The 19586-nt window shown below is 51.4% G+C and overlaps 1 protein-coding gene across 3 annotated transcripts in view; it reads left to right on the top strand.

Annotated features, from left to right (window-relative positions):
* ENOX2 (ecto-NOX disulfide-thiol exchanger 2) overlaps positions 1-19586 on the top strand; it is a 42530-nt gene that overhangs the window by 6544 nt on the left and 16400 nt on the right. For 2 of the 3 annotated variants that reach the window (XM_062006493.1, XM_062006494.1), the window contains exons 2-6: positions 5367-5510; positions 7866-7997; positions 10369-10524; positions 16203-16409; positions 19162-19395. In XM_062006493.1, the coding sequence (XP_061862477.1) occupies positions 7901-7997; positions 10369-10524; positions 16203-16409; positions 19162-19395 (694 nt within the window). In that variant the 5' untranslated portion in view covers positions 5367-5510; positions 7866-7900. Of the gene's footprint in view, positions 1-5366; positions 5511-7862; positions 7998-10368; positions 10525-16202; positions 16410-19161; positions 19396-19586 lie in introns of all 3 variants that reach the window. The other variant, XM_062006495.1, reaches the window with a different exon arrangement.

Raw genomic sequence — 19586 nt, 5'->3', positions numbered from 1 at the left:
TTGTTGGCTATTTCTGATTTCCTCCTTTTTTTTTCCCCTTTTGCTTTTGGTTAAGGCTGATGGCCAAGCTCTGTTAGCAGGAAAATGAAGTCCTGCCCAGGGTCTGGCACAGGACCCACTGAGGGTAGATACTTCCCTTGATTTATGCCTGGAACATTCAGATCTTTCCAGTCTCTATCCAGGCCCTTTCTAAACGTGTGCTGTGAAAGCTGCAGCCAGATATAGCATCAGCACAGACCCCAGTCCATAGAGGCAGGCAGAGCTGTCCATCCCCAGTGCTATTTAGGACAGTGGGAAACCACCACAGGTCTTCCCGTCAGACACAGACCTGTGTGTTTCCAGAGGTGAAGGCCACCTCCAGCAGCCTCCTACTGCTGCAGGACATGACTTGCTGAGAGTCATCTTCTGCTCATACAGTCACAGAAGGGTGTGGGTTGGAAGGGACCTTTAGAGATCATCCAGTACAACTCCCCTGCCAAAGCAGCTCCCACCTAGATCAGGTCACCCAGGAACGTGGCCAGGTGGGTCTTGAAGCCCTGCAGAGCAGGAGCCTCCACACCCTCCCTGGGCAGCCTGGGCCAGGGCTCCCTCACTCAAACACTCAAAACAGTTTCTCCTCATGTTTCAATGGAACTGTTTGTGTTGCAGCTTCATCCCATCACCCCTTGTCCTGCCACTGGATACAAGAGAGAGAAAGTGCTGCCCCAAGCTCCTGACACCCACCAGTGAGAGATTTGGAACTATGAATGAGCTCCCCCCTCAGTCTCCTCCAGCCTGAACAGCCCCAGTTCCATCTCCATTTTTCCCCCAGATGTATTTTTCTAGTGAGGACTCTTCTAGAACAATGTTTTAAAGAGATGATTGAGTATTTTGAAGTTGCCAGTCACTGCAGTGTGGCAGCTCCTGGTGTCCTGCCCATAAAAATTCACTCTTCTGAAAATCCCTGAAGATAACTACTTGGAGGTAAAGGGCAGCAAACACTCGTGCTGTGTATGGCTCTAGGAATGCTGGTGCTGTTCTGACACTCACCAAAACCCCCAATTTTTCACCTCCTCCTCTCTTACCTTCTGTCTCACTACGGTCTCAGTAAAACCTCAGAGCTTGCTCATGTATTGGTGATCCCTTCCTCCCTGAACAGACCAGCTCAAAAAAGCCAAGGATGCTTCCTTAAGGTCAGCATGAAGGAAAAGTGCTCATGCTTATGCTCACAGTCACATTGCCTGATGCTGTCAGCTTTTATCCTGTTGTGTGCTCAGGAGAGAAACTGTTCTGCACCTTGCCATAATCACCTTCCCTCACAGAGGTCCAGGCCTCTGTTATTAAGGAAAGGTCAGTTTCTATAGATGAAGGTGACTTGGGACCATCAGCAGTAGCTCCTGGAGTTCTCTGCTCACAGGGCCTGGAGCAAAACAGGGCAAAGTGCTTGTGGGAGTAAGTCTTGGGATCCTGGAAGTCCTTGTTGGAGGAGCTGCCAGGATCTCTCTTGTGAGTGGGAGCAGGAGTAGCTGTGTCCTGTCTAGCACTGTTTCTAGACAACATGACCCAGAAAGACATTCATTTTTATTTATGACTTGTGAAAGAATTTCCAGTTTCCAGCCTGTGTGTGCAAAGAACAATGTGCTGGAGTTTGTGTTTTCATCAGCTTCCATTTTCTGTGACTTCTGAGTATTTCTGACTCGTGGAATCCAAGTCTGAGGCTGGATAAGGACAGTAGCAGGCTCCTTTTCCAGGGCACTTGTAGCATGTGCTGTCTGTGCCATAATGAAGTTGTAAATGAGGAGGATTAGCTTTAAAACCAAGAAAGTCCCATTTCTACCTTTTGAAGAAGCTTGTGCATAAATGGAGGAGTGTCTCAAATGAGAAAGGGACTCATAAACTGGGTTTGGTATTGAGAAATAACTGGCTTGGAAGAAAAAACAGCTGTAAGTTGCAATGAAGTTTCACAGCAGAGGTGCAAAGGTTCCTCCTTTCCTCATGCTTGGGTAACACTTAGTGATGTTTTTGGGCAGAAGGCTTGATTGGAAACAATCACATTTTAGCTCTTTAGCCATCTGACATGCTGGTGGGAGGAGCACGCTGCCTCAGTGTGCCTTGTTGGCCTGGGAGGGATCAATGGGAAACAGGCTACAGGAAAGTCAGTTGCTTATTCTGGAAATCTGAAAGCAATCTTGTAGCCTTTGGTTTTGTTCATACTCTCATCCCCTCCTTGTCCCGGTGCAGCTGGTTCAGGATTGCTTTGTACGGTGTTAGACAGCTTGAGGGTGAAAACAAACCCAAATTGTGCCATGGGAGCAAAGTGAGGGCTTTAACTCCGACTCCTTTGTTGCTCTTGATGTGGCCTCTGGGATGGGATGAGCTATGTGGTGGCTTGGTGAGACAGTGAGAACCTGGGGCTGGTGCCTCAGTCACTCCTTGTGTTGTTACCTTTGAGCACTGATCTGATACTGGGACTTTTGTACCCGCGTTCCCGCTGGGGGATCATGCGCTGGCAGCCGTGCCACAGCAGATCTGGTTACATTTACTGCAGAGCACGTCAGTTGGACACCTTCTGTAAGTGGCTGGAGCAAGTCCATGGTCTCTTCTCCCAGGAGTGTCTCTGGTTGTCTTTGTGATGCTTTTGCTCGATGAGTTCCAGGAAGATACCTTTCTTTTGTTTTGTAGTTGCTCTTCAGGTAGCTGCCTCTGGGACAGTGTCTGATGGCAGCACCCGAGCTCTGGAGGTCATTAGGTAGAAATAAATGATGTAAGACAAGAACAGAAACAAGTACTTGTTAGTTGCTCTTCGTTTCTCCATCATCATGGTTTCTCCTCTTGCTGATCTGCATGCAGAAGGCAGGAGAGGCATTACTGACTCCCAGCTGGTTGCCTGCTGGCTTGCAGCTGTGGGGTCCTGCGTTTGTGATGGAGAGCTATTGGATAGGCTGGGTCAGGGGACCTGATGCTGATGGCTTGAAGGCATGTGTAGGTCTGTTTCTGCTTCTTCCTGTATATGTCAGGTTAGAGTTGGAGCCTGCTGTGAGTGACTTCCATACACTACTGCTGGCAGGACATTATCCACTGCTTAGGAGCTGCAGTATTTTCTACTGGTGTGTGCACTGAGTCAGATCCCAGGAGGTCTCCAGGGCTGGCTGGGGTACCCCGGGGTGTGCTGGGGACAGGGCTGCCTCCCTTCTGCTCAGGCCTGAGCTCTTCAACTGCTTCAGGCACTTTTTCACAGCTTTATCTCTGCACTGACTGGCAAAGGTGCTGGCCCTCTGGCTGTGAGAACTTCCTCTGCGTCCTGGAGACCCCAGTGCATGTCCTGCATCTACAGAATCTGTCTGGACTTCCCCCCCCCCCCCCCCAATATATCAAGAACACATTATTTTCTAAAGAACATGTGTAGTTTTTTCATTCCCTGTTATCCCAGCTCTGCTGCAGCTCCCTCCCTCCCACACAGCCATGGCAGTAACTGCATGCTCCTGCTGTACTGCAGAGCATCACCAAGCATCTGGTTCCAAGTGATGGTGGGAGTCAGCGGAGGAGCTGCCTGTGCTGTGCAGTGGGGCAGGCAGGCAGCAATCACCCGAGCCATGTGCCTTCTCAGCCTGGTGCTGCCTGCTGCTGGCTGGCTCCAGCCTCAGCAGGGCATCTGCCCATTTCAGGCCTGGCAGCGTGAGCCTCCTTCCCTGTGCCCAAGCAGGGGAAACACATTTTGAAGTGCAGTGCTGCCTTTCCCATCAGTTGGATGATAACAGAGACAACTCTTACAATTGCTCCTTTCCTCCTGTTTCTTTGCTGCATATGCCTCCTCTCTATTTTTAACCTGCTGCATTTGGGATTTGTTTTCCTGAGCCCTCAGGACCTCAGTGATATTCTACCCTTGGAGTGTTTAGGCAGCAGCCCTGTAGTCAGCCGTGACTATTGTTGTTGCCAGCTGAACAGTGCTTATTTTTTTGGCTGCTTCTTGTGTTCTCGCCTTTCAGGAGAAGAGCCCCTCAGGCTCTCTCTGTATCCACCCTCTTGTCTATTTACAGCAACCATATTTATTAACAAGTTCTTGGAAGTGGAATCCTCTAGAATAGGAACCAGGACGCTGCAGAGTATCTAGAGAGAGGTTTGGTATGAATGCCTCGGCTTGTCAGTGTGTGGACACAGCCTCACTGTCAGCTTTGGTGCTCCTGTGCCTCTGCTGATTCAGCTGAATGTTTTAACTTCTGCTTTTATAGCTGTAGCATACATTCATTTAATTCCTGTGGGTCTGTCTAAATTTATTCTTGAGTAAACCAAAGTCACCTCAAACCCAAAGGCTGAAGAGGTTTATCTGGACTCAGAGCAGATCTGTCCTTTGACTGAGGAGGAGTTTCATAGAAACACAGAATGATGGGGTTGGAAGGGACCTTTAGAGATCATCTAGTCTAACCCCCAATTCTAAATGTTAATGAGACCTCCCCTCAGTCTCCTCCAGACTGAACAGCCCCAGTTCCCTCAGCCTTTCCTTGTATGAAAGATGTTCCATTCCCCTGATCATCTTGGTGGCCCTGCACTGGACTCTCTGCAGAAGTTCCCTGTCCCTCTGGAGCTGAGGAGCCCCGAACTGGACACAGGACTCCAGATGAGGCCTAAGCAGGGCAGATGAGAGAGGGAGAAGAATCTCCCTGCACCTGCTGCCCACACTCTGCTTGATGCATCCCAGGCTGCCATTGGCTTCTTGGCCACGAGGGCATGTTGCTGGCTCATGTTTAGTTTATTATCACCCAGCACTCCCAGGTCTCTCTGCAGAGCTGCTCTCCAGCAGGTCATCCCCAGCCTGGCCTGGTGCAGGGGGTTGTTCCTTCCCAGATGCAGGACTCTGCACTTGTCCTTGTTGAGTTTGGTCGATTCCCATCTGCAGGGCTGCTGGTTGCAGAGCACCTTTCCTTGGCTGTGAAAGGGGCAACTGCCTGGCCAGACTCCTTCAATAAAAATTGCAGTAGCACCTGCTGGGGAGCAGCTCTGCAGAGGGACACCTGGGAGTCCTGATTGATAATAAACTGCCCATGAGTAGCAACGTGGGCAGGAAGCCAATGGCAGCCTGGGGGCATCCAGAAAAGTATATTCCTGGATTGGAAGAAATAGAAACAAATTCTGGCCTCTGAGTTTCCAAGCCAGGGCACTGGCACCTCTGCTTTACAGTGTCATACAGCCTGGTTTTGTGAGTGTTGGCATTCATGTTTGTGGGGAATGTTTTAAAATGCTGTTGTATGGGAACAGTAAAGAGGAGACAGTTCCTGCAGAGCCTGGAGGGCTGCTGGTGCCTGGCACTGGCCATTTCACTCATTACTCTCACGCTGAAGCATCTCAAGCCAAATGTAAAGAAGGTCTCTGAGAGTCTTTTTCTCTTTTAGGCTTAAACCATCTGTCCTTTGATCCTGCCAGCAGCACCAAGTCTCTGCAGCTGGGCAGTGCTGGTGGCCCTCAGGCGTCCGAGAGCCCGGCCCAGGATGGCAGCAATGTGGGCAAGAGGAGGAAGCGAGGCAGCGTGTCTGCAGGTGGGTGAGGGGTGGCTTGTGCCCACCATGTGCAGCCTGAGGGCAGCTGCCCTGCCAGGGTGTGAGTGCAGAGGGTGGGCAGGTGGCAGGGGACCCATGGGCTGCTACTGCCTGCAGTCAGACCTGTGGCTGTTCAGCGTGTAGTGTGATGGACCAAGGAGCTGTTGAACATCAGGGGTTAGAGTCACAGAGTCTCAAGGGTTGGAAGGGACCTGCAGAGCTCAGCCAGTGCAACCCCCCTGCCAGGGCAGCACCACCTAGAGCAGGGCACACAGGAACTCATCCAGCTGAGTTGGAATGTCTCCAGAGAAGGAGCCTCCACAGCCCATCTGGGCAGCCCCTGCCAGTGCTCCCTCACCTCAGCAGGGAACAAGTTTGTCCTTGTGTCTCTCTGCAACCTCTTCAGTTCCAGCTTGTGCCCGTTACCCCTTGTCCTGTCACTGGCCATCCCTGAGCACAGCCTGGCTCCAGCCTCCTCACACCCACCCTTTGTGCATCTGTAACCATTCCTGAGCTCACCCCTCAGGCTCCTCTTCTCCAAGCTGCAGAGCCCCAGCTCCCTCAGCCTTTCATCACAAGGCAGATGCTCCACTCCATCATCTCTGTGGCCCTGTGCTGAACTCTTTCCCTGGGAGGTGTGTCAGCCCCAGGGCATTCCAGTGCTTTGCTTTCCAGATGTGTGTACTTGTACTTGAATACTGCTCACAGGGCTGTCTGATGTAGGTGTGAGGCCTGTTCAGAGGTGCTTGAGGAGGAATTCAGAGGAAACTTCCTTCCTCTGGGCAGAAGATTTTGGTTTGTGCTATGAGACTTGAGTGAGGTTGTGGGTACAGGTGATGTAGATTTAGCCCCTGAGACTGTCACCTGCCCTAAAGGAGGTGTCTGGGACTTTTGGAGGTGGATATGGTCAGGAGTTTATGTTCTTGTTGTTAGTTTGCATCTTACTTTATACACCTGGAGGTCCTTAAATGTCTCAAGTGCTTCTTGCACAAGCTGGGCACACAGACAACTGGTATTTCTCCTGTGCCACCTTGGTACGGTCTTTCTGGGCAGACAGAAGGCCAGCAAGGGAGTTCTTTAGCTTTTCCCCCTTGTGTGCTGGGATGATCTGTGATCTCACTGCATTACTGCCTTCCCCTGGGTATTTTGGCTTTGAAGTTGTTGCTTCTTTTATTTCATATTTGATTTAATTTGTTTCTTTTAAACTGTCAGCTGCCAGCTCCTTAGTCTTGGTGGTACATGGCAGTGAGCAGCTGAAGGCAGGGCTGAGCCAGCTGAATCACTGCAGGAGATTTGAATGCTTCATTAAGTCATGTATGTGTAATCCCACTGGTTTCACCTGGATTGCCAGATAGCTTTGCAGGACCTTGAGTAAATAGAACCACAGCATGGTGGGGGTTGGAAGGGACCTTCAGAGCTCATCCAGTCCAAACCCTCTGCCAAAGCAGCTCCCACCTACATCAGGTCATGTTGTTCCTTGTTTCCCCTTTTAGCAGCATAGAAGAGAAATACCTGCAAATGGCAGTGGAAGTACTCCCTGCTGGGTCAGACTGGCCCTCTCTGTTAACCCCAGAGCAGTTCTGATGATTTGTACCTTCTGAATGTTTGTTCTTTGTTCATAAATCTCTGGGGAAGAGTCAGTGTACCCCCTGTTCCTTTAAAGCCCCCCAGAGCTGATGGTTGTAGTGGATAAACCATACTTCAGATGCTCTTGGAAGGCAATGTTTTTCCTACCCCTGCTCCCATAAGGAACTGGCTGCTTGAGAGGGACAGCACTGTGGGGTTTTTCCTTTGGCTCTTTTTCCTGTGTGTTAGGTTCAAATCTGTTTAGGGGTTAGGGTCATTAGGGGTTAGGGGGGGTTAGGTTTAGGTTAGGGTCATTGGGGTTAGGATTTAGAGTTAGGGTTAGGTTTGGGTTAGGGTTAGGTTTGGGTTAGGGTTAGGTTTGGGTTAGGGTTAGGTTTGGGTTAGGGTTAGGTTTGGGTTAGGGTTAGGTTTGGGTTAGGGTTAGGGTTAGGTTTGGGTTAGGGTTAGGTTTGGGTTAGGGTTAGGTTTGGGTTTGGGTTAGGGTTAGGTTTGGGTTAGGGTTAGGTTTGGGTTTGGGTTAGGGTTAGGTTTGGGTTAGGGTTAGGTTTGGGTTAGGGTTAGGTTTGGGTTAGGGGTTAGGGTCATTAAGGTTAGGGTTTGGGGTTAGGGTTAGGTTTGGGTTAAGGATTAGGGTCATTAGGGTTAGGGTTTGGGGTTAGGGTTAGGGCATCTGGTGATGCTGCAGAGCCTTTCTGGGTAACACATGCCCTGCAGACAAGGTAGGATACACAGTAAGCTCTTAATAACTTTTTTTTCCCCTCTCAGCAGATGGTGGCAGAAATCTGAGCGTCGACTCCATTCCCATGGGCTTGCCAATGTCAGACCCAACCGCCTGGGCCACTGCCATGAACAATCTAGGGATGGCTCCCATGGGGATGACTGGCCAGCCCCTCCTGCCTGGTATGTCAGCTTCTGCAGCCTCCACCTCGCCTTTCAAACAGGTCTTTGACAAGAACCTATTTCAGTTGAGTCAGAGAAATGCCTACTGCCCACAAAACCTATTAACAGGCTGTTTGAAATGCATCAGTCTCTGCAAGTGGGTTGTTTAGAGGCCAGTGTTTCAAAACTGATCTCAGAGAAAAAGAGAATACTGAGGTTTTTTTGATGTTGTGAGGTACCTCTAGATACTCTGCAGTATACCAGGAGGAGGAAGAGGGTCTCACACAGAGCTCAGGAAACCAGTGACATCAATTCATATGCCTGTTCCTGCCCTAAGGGCTTCCTCTGGCTGGCATCCCTGCCCACTGCTGTCAGCTAACCTTGAAGCAGTGACAAATTACCAGCACAAGGTGAAGCTGTTCTCATTGGCATGAAGAGTTACAAAACGTGAAGGGACTGAATTTAGAGGCCTGCAAAGGTTGCAGCAGTGGGTTCACTTGGCTGTCCCTGACGTGGGGCAGGCAGTCTAGTGTGCCTCCTGGCAGCCCTGGCTGTAGGGCTGGGGAGAACAGCCACCACCCTGCCAAGGATGATGGGGAGGTGGCTGAAATGTGCCATATTTTGCCCTTCCACTTGCCAGCACTGAAGTCATCCTCTTGATGTCTTTGGGTGTACCTATATCAAACTGTACTGGGAAGCCAAATGGCGTTTTGGACTCTGAAGAGTGTGGTGTCTGCATTTTCCAGCAGGTGGATGGCTGTGTGCTCTGTCTCCCAGTCTCTGTGCTGGCTCTGCTGTGGGCAGCAGTGGGCAAGGTCCAGGTCGCTCCCTGCTGACCATTTGGAGTGCAGCTGCAGGAAAACAAAGAGTTTCTTTACCACCTCCAGAGTGCTTTACCTGGAGGATGCCAAGGCAGACAGCAGTGTTTTCACCTCCTTTAAATAGTATTTTCTCCTGTTTTGAAAGAAAAATCAGTGCCAATGTTATGCCTTCCAGGCCAGGCCCATGGATGAACTAAAATATCTCATAAGGATACAATTCACATGTGTCCCTGCATCCAGACTTCTCAGGGGCTACAGGGAGATTTCTTGTTCCGGGTTCTGAACTGTCTCATTGTCTCACATCTGTGTTTTTACTGTGGCTGTGATGTAAAATGAACAGCAACACTTGCACTGAGTGCAGGGAAATCCAAAGCAAAAGACACTTTGTAGAAGTGTAGCCTCAGACAAAATGTATCAAAACACAAAGGAGAGCAAAACTCAGACATCCAACCTGGGCACTAAAGGTTGTCTTGCATCTGGATTACTGTAAGTACCATTTGGGAAGAGAGGAATAGAGCATCATTTACTGCCTTGGGGCTATGAATAGCATCTGGAAGGATGTCAGCTTAGGAGCAAAGGAAGATGCTGCCTCTGCACTGTTCAGTTCTGCCTGTTTGGAACTTTTGCCTGTGCTGTGCAAAATCAGTGTTATCAGTTTCCACCTGAGAGGGGCAGCCAGGCTGTGAAAGGCTTGTCAGTGCTCAGGATTGTATGTCCTGGGGTCTCTTGGCATCGCCTCAGAGCTGGTGCTGCAGAGAGGGTGGAGGTTGCAGAGGTGTCTTGTGCTTGCAGGAGCGAGTTCTTCCTGAGATCTCACCCTGACAGGACCTGATGGGACTGGTTGTCCTTACAGCTTAGCTGCTGACATTCTGAAACTCAGGAGCCATGAGGCATCCAGCTGTGCTGTTCCCACTTTGGTTGCCTACAGACGTTGCTTCCCCAGGGTTCACAGCTCCTGGGCAGATAAAATTTGACTTTGACAGCTCTGTTTAGTTTTCTTTGGCACTGGAGGCAAACAGAAGAGCAAATCCAGGTAAAATGCCACTCGCATGTAGTCAGAGCACAAACTAAAGCCTAGAAACAAATTGAGCAAGGTGAGGCACACAGTGAGGTGTTTCCTTAAACCATGGAATCCTTACAGCTGGAAAAGACCTTTACGATGTTTCTGTGTTTTACCCAGAGTTATTTTGGCAAGTTCTTGGCTGCTGAAATTGGTTCACTTGGCTGGTTTGCCAGGTGGTGTCCTTAGCCCCACATCACAAGCTGAGACTGCTTCACAAATCCAAACTGCATTAGGTCTCACACTGTTTCCATAGGACACACAGATCTTTATGTGGATAAGCCTTACTGGGGAAGATTTTGACACCAGATGGGAGATGGTGTGTACAGAGTGGAGAAGGAAGCAGTTCTAAAGGCACACACCTCAAGTTCTGCTGAGGTGTGTGATGTTCCCTCTCAACTGCTAATTTTCCTGGCATGTGTGGGGAGGGTTCTGCATTTGCTGACTGAATGAACAGTTGCTGTGTGAGTCCAACCCACTCTCTGACTCCCTTGTTCTCTCCCCCATTTAGATTTCGATCCTGCTCTTGGGATGATGACTGGAATCCCTCCAATCAACCCCATGATGCCAGGCTTGGGGATAGTGCCCCCTCCCATCCCTCCAGATATGCCTGCTGTGAAGGAGATCATTCACTGCAAGAGCTGCACTCTCTTTCCACCCAACCCACGTAATTGCCTGTTGACATTTTGTCCTGTTTCTGGGTGTCTGTATGATAACACCTCAGTGTGTCTGTTGCATCAAGAGGAGTGTGGGCAGCAGGGCTAGGGAAGCTCTCCTCCCCCTCTGCTCTGCCCTAGTGAGGCCTCATCTGGAGTCTTGTGTCCAGCTCCAGCTCCCCACCTCCAGAGGGACAGGGAACTGCTGCAGAGAGGCCAGTGCAGGGCCACCCAGATGCTCAGGGGACTGGAGCATCTTCCTTGTGAGGAAAGGCTGCGGGCCCTGGGGCTGTTCAGGCTGAGGGGGCAGCTCATTCATAGTTCCAAATCCCTCACTGGTGGGTGTCAGGAGCTTGGGGCAGCACTTTCTTTCTGTTGTCTCCAGTGCCAGGACAAGGGGTGATGGGATGAAGCTGGAACACAAAAAGTTCCATTGAAACATGAGGGAAAACTGTGTCAGTGTTTCAGTGAGGGAGCCCTGGCCCAGGCTGCCCAGGGAGGGTGTGGAGGCTCCTGCTCTTGAGGTGTTCAAACCCACTGGACACATTCCTGTGTGAGCTGATGTAGTTGGGAGCTGCTTTGACAGGGGGATTGGAGTGGATGAGCTCTGAAGGTCCCTTCCAACCCCCACCATGCTCTGATTCTATGGTATTTTAAAAGTGTATGTGAGGGAAGAGCCCTCCCAGTGGCTGACCATAGCAGCTCTGGGGTGAGTCACTAGGACTAGATGCTAGCAAGCTGGGGATGGAGCAGTAGGAGACACTGAGTCTCTGCCATTTCTGTAAACAGCCTTTTCAGTTGTTGGACTGATAAGAGCTGGATAGTTGGACTCTGATTTTCATGGTGTGGCTCTTGTGTGTATTATGTAAGGCTTCAAAGACAGGGAGCTCTTGTAGTTGGGGGGCTCTGAATCAGCCAGTATGGTCTGTGCTGAGAGACTGGGGTGCTCTGGGTTTTGCTGAGTGGAATGGAAGGAGAGCAGAGGCAGTTGGAAACAAGACAGAACAGCTTCAGAGCATGCCTGCATGTAAAAATGAAATGCTGTTCTGTCTCTTCCCAACTGGGCCAGGATGCAATCCCCTGTGCTCAGCAGTTCTTCCCCTGCTAAGTGGGATGTTGCATGAGGAGGATACCAAAATGGAATGGCTGCTTTCTTCCTGCCTCATCAACCTTCCTTAATTAACATTTCTCCTGTTTAGCATGATTTCTTCCCTGTAGGCTTGAAGATGCTTTTCCTCTGTTGTATGTGCCATGAAGAACATGAGTTGTTGGAGCCACTGTCAGTGGATAACACACGGCTTGCCACAAGCTTGGTGTTGAGCCCACAGCACATCTGGACAGTGCTGCCAGAGCTGGCTGGGCTTCCCTGGCCCTCTATGCTGTACTGACTCATAAGGGACCTTCAGCACCCTGTTATACATGGGGCAAGGTTTGTTATGTTCATATTGTGCCTGAGGAGGCTGCCTGGACGAGGCTGTGCTTGTGAAAAGCACATTGGGCAAGTGGCTGCCTTATCCCCAGAGCTGTATTAGTTGCAGCCATGACCAGGTCTGCCTCCTCACTGGGAGCAGCACAGGAACTCTGTGCAGATAGTTTCTTTTACTGTGATCTCCAGCCTACCTGGAGTCCTGCTCACTCCTTGCCACATGAAATTGTGTTGGACTTGAAAAACCAAAGGGCCAGGGGCCAGTGTGTTGTCCTTGGAGCAGGGTGTTGGGCTGGGGCACTGCAGCAGTGGCACTGCAGTGAACAGACCAGTGGCACTGGGAGGCAAGGACATAATTCCTGGCAAAGTTAAAGCTTCAATAATGCCTGTCCAGGCTTGCAGGAGCCCATCTGTGCTGTCAGCAAAGCTCATCTCTGCAAAGTTGATGTCCTCAAGCTGCAGGGACTGGTTTTGTAGCCAACTTGGTGGGAACAGAAGCTGCAGAATGTTACTGGTTTGGTGTGGGCTCATCTTGCTTTACTCATCACTTCCCTAGGCTGACTGATTCGAGGAGAGGGAGGAGCTGCTACAGGGAAAGGGCAAGTCTCTCAGTTTTCTATATGAGGAAAATAAGAAAGACTCTCACCATCTGTCCCACCACACTTGGCACGAGGCTGCATTGCTCCCCACAACATGGCTACTTGCAAGTGGACTTGGGAAAGATGTTAATGCTTTGAAGGGTCTGTTTGTCTCCCAGTGAATGGAGCAGAGCACGAATGACATGATTTACACTGACTGGGATCAGCAGGAACTGCACAGTCATGGTCCCCTCCTCTGCTCTCTGTGCTGGACACCAGCCTGTGCCAGCAGCAGGTTGATGCCTCCAGCTTGGCAATAAGCACTTGCTGCTCTTCTGTTCCTGAGATCTCTGGGCACTGCTCCACCTGCAAACTGTGCTTGGCTGCAGGGAAGAAGAGGTCAGATCCCATGAGCTGTGCTTACTTCTGGAGGAGCAGAGTGTTCCATCCTGGAAAGCATTAAGGATTGAGTTATCAGACATTGCAGAGTTGGAGGGCAGGAACTTTTGCTCAGGTGTGGGCACCAGGGCGCAGCCATGGCACCAAGGCTCAGTCTGTGTATAAGCCATAAGAAGGTGGCAGCAGCTGGCACCTAAGGCTGATGGGCTGGGGGGGGGCTCTGCCTTGCTCCCATGCCCAGCGTTTCAAACCAAGCTCTTGCAGTGCCCAATCTGATGATTCATCTCTTAGTTCACCATCCCCAGCAGCAAACCTGCCTTGCTCTCCTGGAAGCAGTTTTGTGTCATGGGTGGGGATTTTTGTTGGCTTTTTTTGGTTGCTGAGACAATTGAGGGGCTTCGAATGCTGGGTGAGAGGGAAGATGCACTGTTAGTCCCTTCTGGCCTCCCAACATCTAACAGGAGTGCATCTCTGTGTGCTGGCTGAGCAGCAACCATCACAGAAGCACTGAGACACTGCTTTTGAGGTCACACTCAGTGGTTCTTCAGCCCAGGGCCCCTGTACAAGGTGCAGACTGAACTCCCACTGGGGTGCTCCTGCACATGTGTCTCCTCCTCCCCTCCTGCTCTCTTTGTGCTTTCCCTACGCTCCCTTTCTCACCCCTCAGCGCTTCTGAGTGCTGCAGGTTGCTTCCAGGGATGGTTTATCATCTGCTTTGTGGACCTTTCCCTCCCATTCTTCTAACAGACTGGCTATTGACTTCATCCAGAGCGGTGCATTTCTGTTTGGGCTGCATGAGATGTGCTCCATCCTGTTGCCCTGGGACTGTTGTCCTCTTCTGCTTCTTCTGCTGCTTTAATCCCTCCTTTAATGTGACTTTGTGAGCAGATGCAGTCTGACGAATTTCCAAACAAAATGAAAAGAATCCTAATCACAGAATCACAGAATGCTGGGGTTGGAAGGGACCTTTAGAGATCATCCAGTGCAACCCCCCTGCAGAGGCAGGGTCACCTAGATCAGGTCACACAGGAACATGTCCAGGTGGGTCTTGAAGCCCTCCAAGGAAGGAGCCTCCACAGCCCCTCTGGGCCAGGGCTCCCTCACCTGAACAGTGAAATAGTTTGTTCTTATATTTAAGTGGAACTGTTTGTGTTGCAGCTTCATCCCATCACCTCTTGTCCTGTTGTTAATTACTATAGAAAAGAGGGATGTCCCAACCTCCTGACACCCACCCTTTAGATATTTATAAGTGTTAATAAGATCCCCCCTCAGTCTCCTCTTCTCCAGACTGAACAGCCCCAGGTCCCGCAGCCTTTCCTCGTATGAAGGATGCTCCACGAGGGCACGTTGCTGTTCAGTTCATTATCATGTTCAGTTTATTATCACCCAGCACTCCCAGGTCTCTCTCTGCAGAGCTGCTCTCCAGCAGGTCACCCCCAGCCTGTCCTGGTGCAGGGGGTTGTTCCTCCCCAGCTGCAGGACTCTGCCCTTGTCCTTGTTGAACCTCAGCAGGTTCCTCTCTGCCCAACTCTCCAGCTGGTCGAGATCCCGCTGAATGGCAGCACAGCCTCTGGGCAATCAGCCAGTGCTCCCAGTTTGGTGCCAGCAGGGAACTCACTGAGGGTCCCTCTGTCCCCTTATCCAGGTGGTTGATGAAGATGTTGAGTCAGACTGGCCTCAGAACCCATCCCTGTGGAACTCCACTGGCCACAGGCTGATGTGATTGCTGAGCCTCTCTCCATCATTTTTGAACAATCATGCAGGACAGGCGAGGTGCCTGAGGGCTGGAGACAGGCCAATGTCACTGCAGGCTGCAGCAAGGGCAGGAAGGACGAGCCAGGAAACCACAGACTGGTCAGCCTCACCTCTATCCCTGGAAAGGTGATGGAACAAGTCATCCTGAATGTCACCACTAAACATATGAAGGAAAAGGTGGTTATCAGGGGGAGTCAACATGGATTCACCAAGGGGAAATCCTGCTTGACCAACCCGATGTCTTCTATGAGTGCAGAACCGGCTGGCTGGGTGAGGGGAGAGCAGCAGATGTCACCTACCTTGACTTCAGCAAGGCTTTGGACACTGTCTCCCACAACATCCTCATCAGAAAGCTCAGGCAGTGTGGCTGGATGAGAGGACAGTGAGGTGGATGGAGAGCTGGCTGAATGACAGAGCCCAGAGGGTGGGGATCAGTGGCACAGAGTTGAGTTGGAGGCCTGTGGCCAGTGGAGTTCCACAGGGATGGGTTCTGGGGCCAGTCTGGTTCAACATCTTCATCAAGCACCTGGATGAGGGGACAGAGGGACCCTCAGCAAGTTCCCTGCTGGCACCAAACTGGGAGCACTGGCTGATTGCCCAGAGGCTGTGCTGCCATTCAGTGGGATCTCGACCGACTGGAGAGTTGGGCAGAGAGGAACCTGCTGAGGTTCAACAAGGACAAGTGCAGAGTCCTGCATCTGGGGAGGAACAACCCCCTGCACCAGGCCAGGCTGGGGGTGACCTGCTGGAGAGCAGCTCTGCAGAGAGAGACTGGGAGTGCTGGCTGGTAATAAACTGCCCATGAGCAGCAACGTGGCCTCGTGGGCAAGAAGCCAATGGCAGCCTGGGGGCATCCAGCAGAGTGTGGGCAGCAGGTCAAGGGAGTTTCTTCTCCCTCTTTACTGTGCCCTGTTGAGTCCTCATCTGGAGTCCTGTGTCCAGTTGTGGGCTCCCCAGCTGCAGAGGGACAGGGAACTGCTGCAGAGAGGCCAGTGCAGGGCCAGCAAGATGCTCAGGGGACTGGAGCATCTTCCTTGTGAGGAAAGGCTGCGGGCCCTGGGGCTGTTCAGGCTGGAGAAGAGGAGACTGAGGGGGGATCTTATTAACATTTATAAATATCTAAAGGGTGGGTGTCAGGAGGTTGGGACATCCCTCTTTTTTATAGTATCTAGCAACAGAACAAGGGGTGATGGGATGAAGCTGCAACACAAAAAGTTCCAGTGAAACATAAGGAGAAGCTGTGTCAGTGTTTCAGTGAGGGAGCCCTGGCCCAGGCTGCCTAGGGAGGGGGTGGAGACTCCTTCCTTGGAGGTCTTCAAGACCCACCTGGACATGTTCCTGTGTGACCTGATCTAGGTGGGAGCTCCTTCTGCAGGGGGGTTGCACTGGATGATCTCTAAACTCCCTTCCAACCCCAGCATTCTGTGATTCTATGTAGATGTGATTGTCTCTTGGAAGGGTGAGCAGATGAGAGGAATGTGTGCTGACAAACCAAAACCCAACATAATGTGCTCTCTCCTGCTCTCTTCAGACCTTCCCCCTCCAGCAACAAGGGAGAGGCCCCCAGGGTGCAAGACGGTGTTTGTTGGTGGGCTGCCGGAGAACGGAACGGAGCAGATCATCATGGAGGTGTTTGAACAGTGTGGGGAGGTCATCGCCATCCGAAAGAGCAAGAAGAACTTCTGCCATATCCGCTTTGCTGAGGAGTTCATGGTGGACAAGGCACTCTACCTTTCTGGTAGGTGCAGTTCTGTCTCAGATGGCAGCTTGAATTGCTAGGCCAGAGATGAAATGATTTCTTTACAGCTACAATTCTAGGCTTTGTTACCATTGGAAGATTTGTCTCATGTTGGGTCAGTTCCCCTCTTTTTTTTCTGCTGCTGTTGCATTTCTGCTTCAATGCATGAAACCAGTTCCTGATAAGGAAGATGGCAGTGCTTTGTTACCTCAGCCAGCCTCAACAAAACCTTGGAATGAGAGTCCATCCCTGTCTTACCTGAATAAATGTGCAGCCTAATCTGTAGGTGATGCTTAAGAGTCTTACAAGAAATTGCTGTTGCTCTCGATTGCTCCTGAATTGGATCATTTGCCTGACTTCTGTCAGGATTTGTTTGCTCCTCTTAGTCATCTGAACTGGAACACGTGGGCTCCTTTTACCCAGGGAACCCCTGCTCTGCATCCATAGGGTTTTAAGAGGTGTGTTTCATCTCATAGTTGGTGCTCCCAGCCTCTGTGTGGCTGACAGATTGTGCATGTCCAGCCAAGCCTGTGTTTGCTGTGCTGGTTATGTCTCTCCTGAGCAGCCTGGGCTATCTACTCTGTACCATTCCAGTAATATACAGTAATACTTTCTATTTCCATGCTAAAATCCTTTCCAAATACTCTCAGTCTATTAATCAAAGCAGGATGCTGCCTCCACAGCCTTTGCTGTCTCCAGAGAGATGAGATTGTCGAGATAAGCGGGGGAAATGCTCTTTGCAGTTTCAAATAATGGAAACTTCTCTGGAGTCTGTTTTGACTGGCTGTAAACATCATGTCTTACTCCAGAGGCTGCTGAATTGAGTTAGACCTGCTGTCCCCAGTTAATAAGAGCTATGTCTCTTTGTGGTTCCCCCTACTGCATACCAGTACAACCTCTTTAGCTGCAGGCATTCTCTACTTACCCTTCCTCCTGCTCAAAGCAACAGCCATGTGCAGTCAGCAGTGTTCCCCAGGGCTTCTTTCTGGGTCAGCTCTTTCTACAAAGTCTCTCTGTAGTTCAGATTTTCTTCCACACATCCCACCTGTGCTTTTCTTAATCACAGAGGAGAGCCTTCTAGCATGTTACATGTGAAACTCCACAAAAGGTATTCCTGCAGACCATCCTGGTGGGAAGAGTCCTCACATGCTGGACGTGCATGTTTGCTGACCTTATCCTGCTTCCACCAGCTGGTGGGGGCTGTCTCAAAGATTGCTGCTGTCCATCTGCTGCGTTCCTTGCCATGTCTCACCTCTCATTGCCCCCCACACCTCATCCCCAGCTTCTGGAGGTTGTGAGAGTGTTGAAGAATCCAAGGCAGTTCTGCCCTCCCCAGATGAGCAGCCAAGCTTAGTCCCACAGCCCAGTTAAACAGTTGCTGTTGGACACCCAGTCCTTGCTGGGTTTGGGGGAGGTGCAGCACACTTAAAATCTTGCCTAGCCTGTGCAAAACCCCTAACAAAGTTTCCTTTTCTAGCATCACTCTCTGTGCACTAAACCTTTCAGGAAACTGTTGTTCATCCTGGAGAAGACAACACTGTGGAGACCTTGGAGCAGCCTCCCAGTATCTCAGAGGGGGGCTACAACAAAGCTGGAGAGAGATTTTTTTTGTTTCTAACCAAGGCATGTAGTGATAGGCCAAGAGTAGTGGCTTTGAAGTGACAGAGGGTACATCTAGATTAGGTGTGAGGAAGCAGTTCTTCCCTGTGAGGCTGGTGAGGCACTGGAACAGGTTTCCCAAAGAGGTGTGTCTGCCCCATGCCTGGAAGTGTTCAAGGGCAGGCTGGATGGGGCTTTAAGCAGCTTAGGCTGGTGGAAGGTGTCTCTGCCCAAGGCAGGGCATTGGAATGAGATGAGCTTTAATATCCTTTCAATCTCTTGCCAGTATGTAAATACCAGCCCTGTGGGTTAGCTGGGCTGAAACTGGCAGTGAAAAATGGGTTGTTTTTTGGTGAGGTGTATGTGTTAGAAGATGTGTGTCCAGTTCTGGACTTCCTATGTCAAGAGAGACAGGGAACTGCTGCAGAGAGGCCAGTGCAGGGCTACTAGGAAAGGCTGAGGGACCGGGGCCGTTCAGTCTGGAGAAGAGGAGACTGAGGGGGGACTTTATCAACAGGTGTCAGGAGGATAGGGCCAGTCCTTGTTTTGTAGTGCCCAGAGACAGGACAAGGGGTAATGGACACAAGATGGAGCACAGGAAGCACCACTTAACATAAACACAGGGGACTGGGCTGGATGAGCTCTGTAGGGCCCTTCCCACCCCCACCATTCAGTGACTGGAACCCAAGCCATGGTGTGACTTCTGTTCAGGGCTTTTCTGTCTCTGGAGAAAAGGAGGCTCAGGGAGATCTTCTCAGTCTCTACATGAAAGGCAGCTGCAGCGAGGTTGGGTCGGGCTTTTCTCCCTGGTAACAAGCAATAGAACAAGAGGAGACAGCCTCAAGTGTCACCAGGGGAGGTTGAGGGTGGGTGTGAGGAGGAATTTCTTGGCTGCCAGGGCTGTCAGGCATTGGAAGGGGCTGCCCAGGGAGCTGCTGGAGTCACCGTCCCTGGAGGGGTTTCAGAGCCGGGTGGGTGCTGCACTGAGGGCAATGGGCTGGTGGGTGATGGGGCTGGGACAGAGGCTGCACCCCATGGGCTGAAAGGACTCTGCCAGCTGAAAGCACTCTGTGGTTTGTGGAGCTGTGTAGGGGTGAGGTGGGCACTGGTTGCAGCCGGAGGCTCAGCAGCTGCCCCGTGTAACCCCCGGCAGGGTATCGCATCCGGCTGGGCTCCAGCACCGACAAGAAGGACACGGGGCGGCTGCACGTGGACTTTGCGCAGGCGCGGGACGACCTGTACGAGTGGGAGTGTCGGCAGCGGCTGCTGGCGCGGGAGGAGCGGCACCGCCGGCGCCTGCAGGAGGAGCGCTTCCGGCCCCCCTCGCCTCCCCCGGTCGTCCACTACTCTGACCACGAGGGCAGCGTCGTCGCTGAGAAGCTGAAGGGTGAGACCAGCCTGGGGGTGACCTGCTGGAGAGCAGCTCCAGGAGACAGACCTGGGAGTGCTGGGTGATAAACTGCCCATGAGCAGCAACGTGGCCTCGTGGGCAAGAAGCCAATGGCAGCCTGGGGGCATCCAGCAGAGTGTGGGCAGCAGGGCCAGGGAGCTTCTGCTCCCCCTCTGCTCTGCCACAGC

The sequence above is a fragment of the Colius striatus genome, chromosome 13 (genome assembly GCF_028858725.1).
Source record: "Colius striatus isolate bColStr4 chromosome 13, bColStr4.1.hap1, whole genome shotgun sequence".
Lineage (NCBI taxonomy): Eukaryota > Metazoa > Chordata > Aves > Coliiformes > Coliidae > Colius > Colius striatus.
Note: the sequence above shows the minus strand (reverse complement) of the source record. Positions and strands in the feature narration are given on the sequence as shown.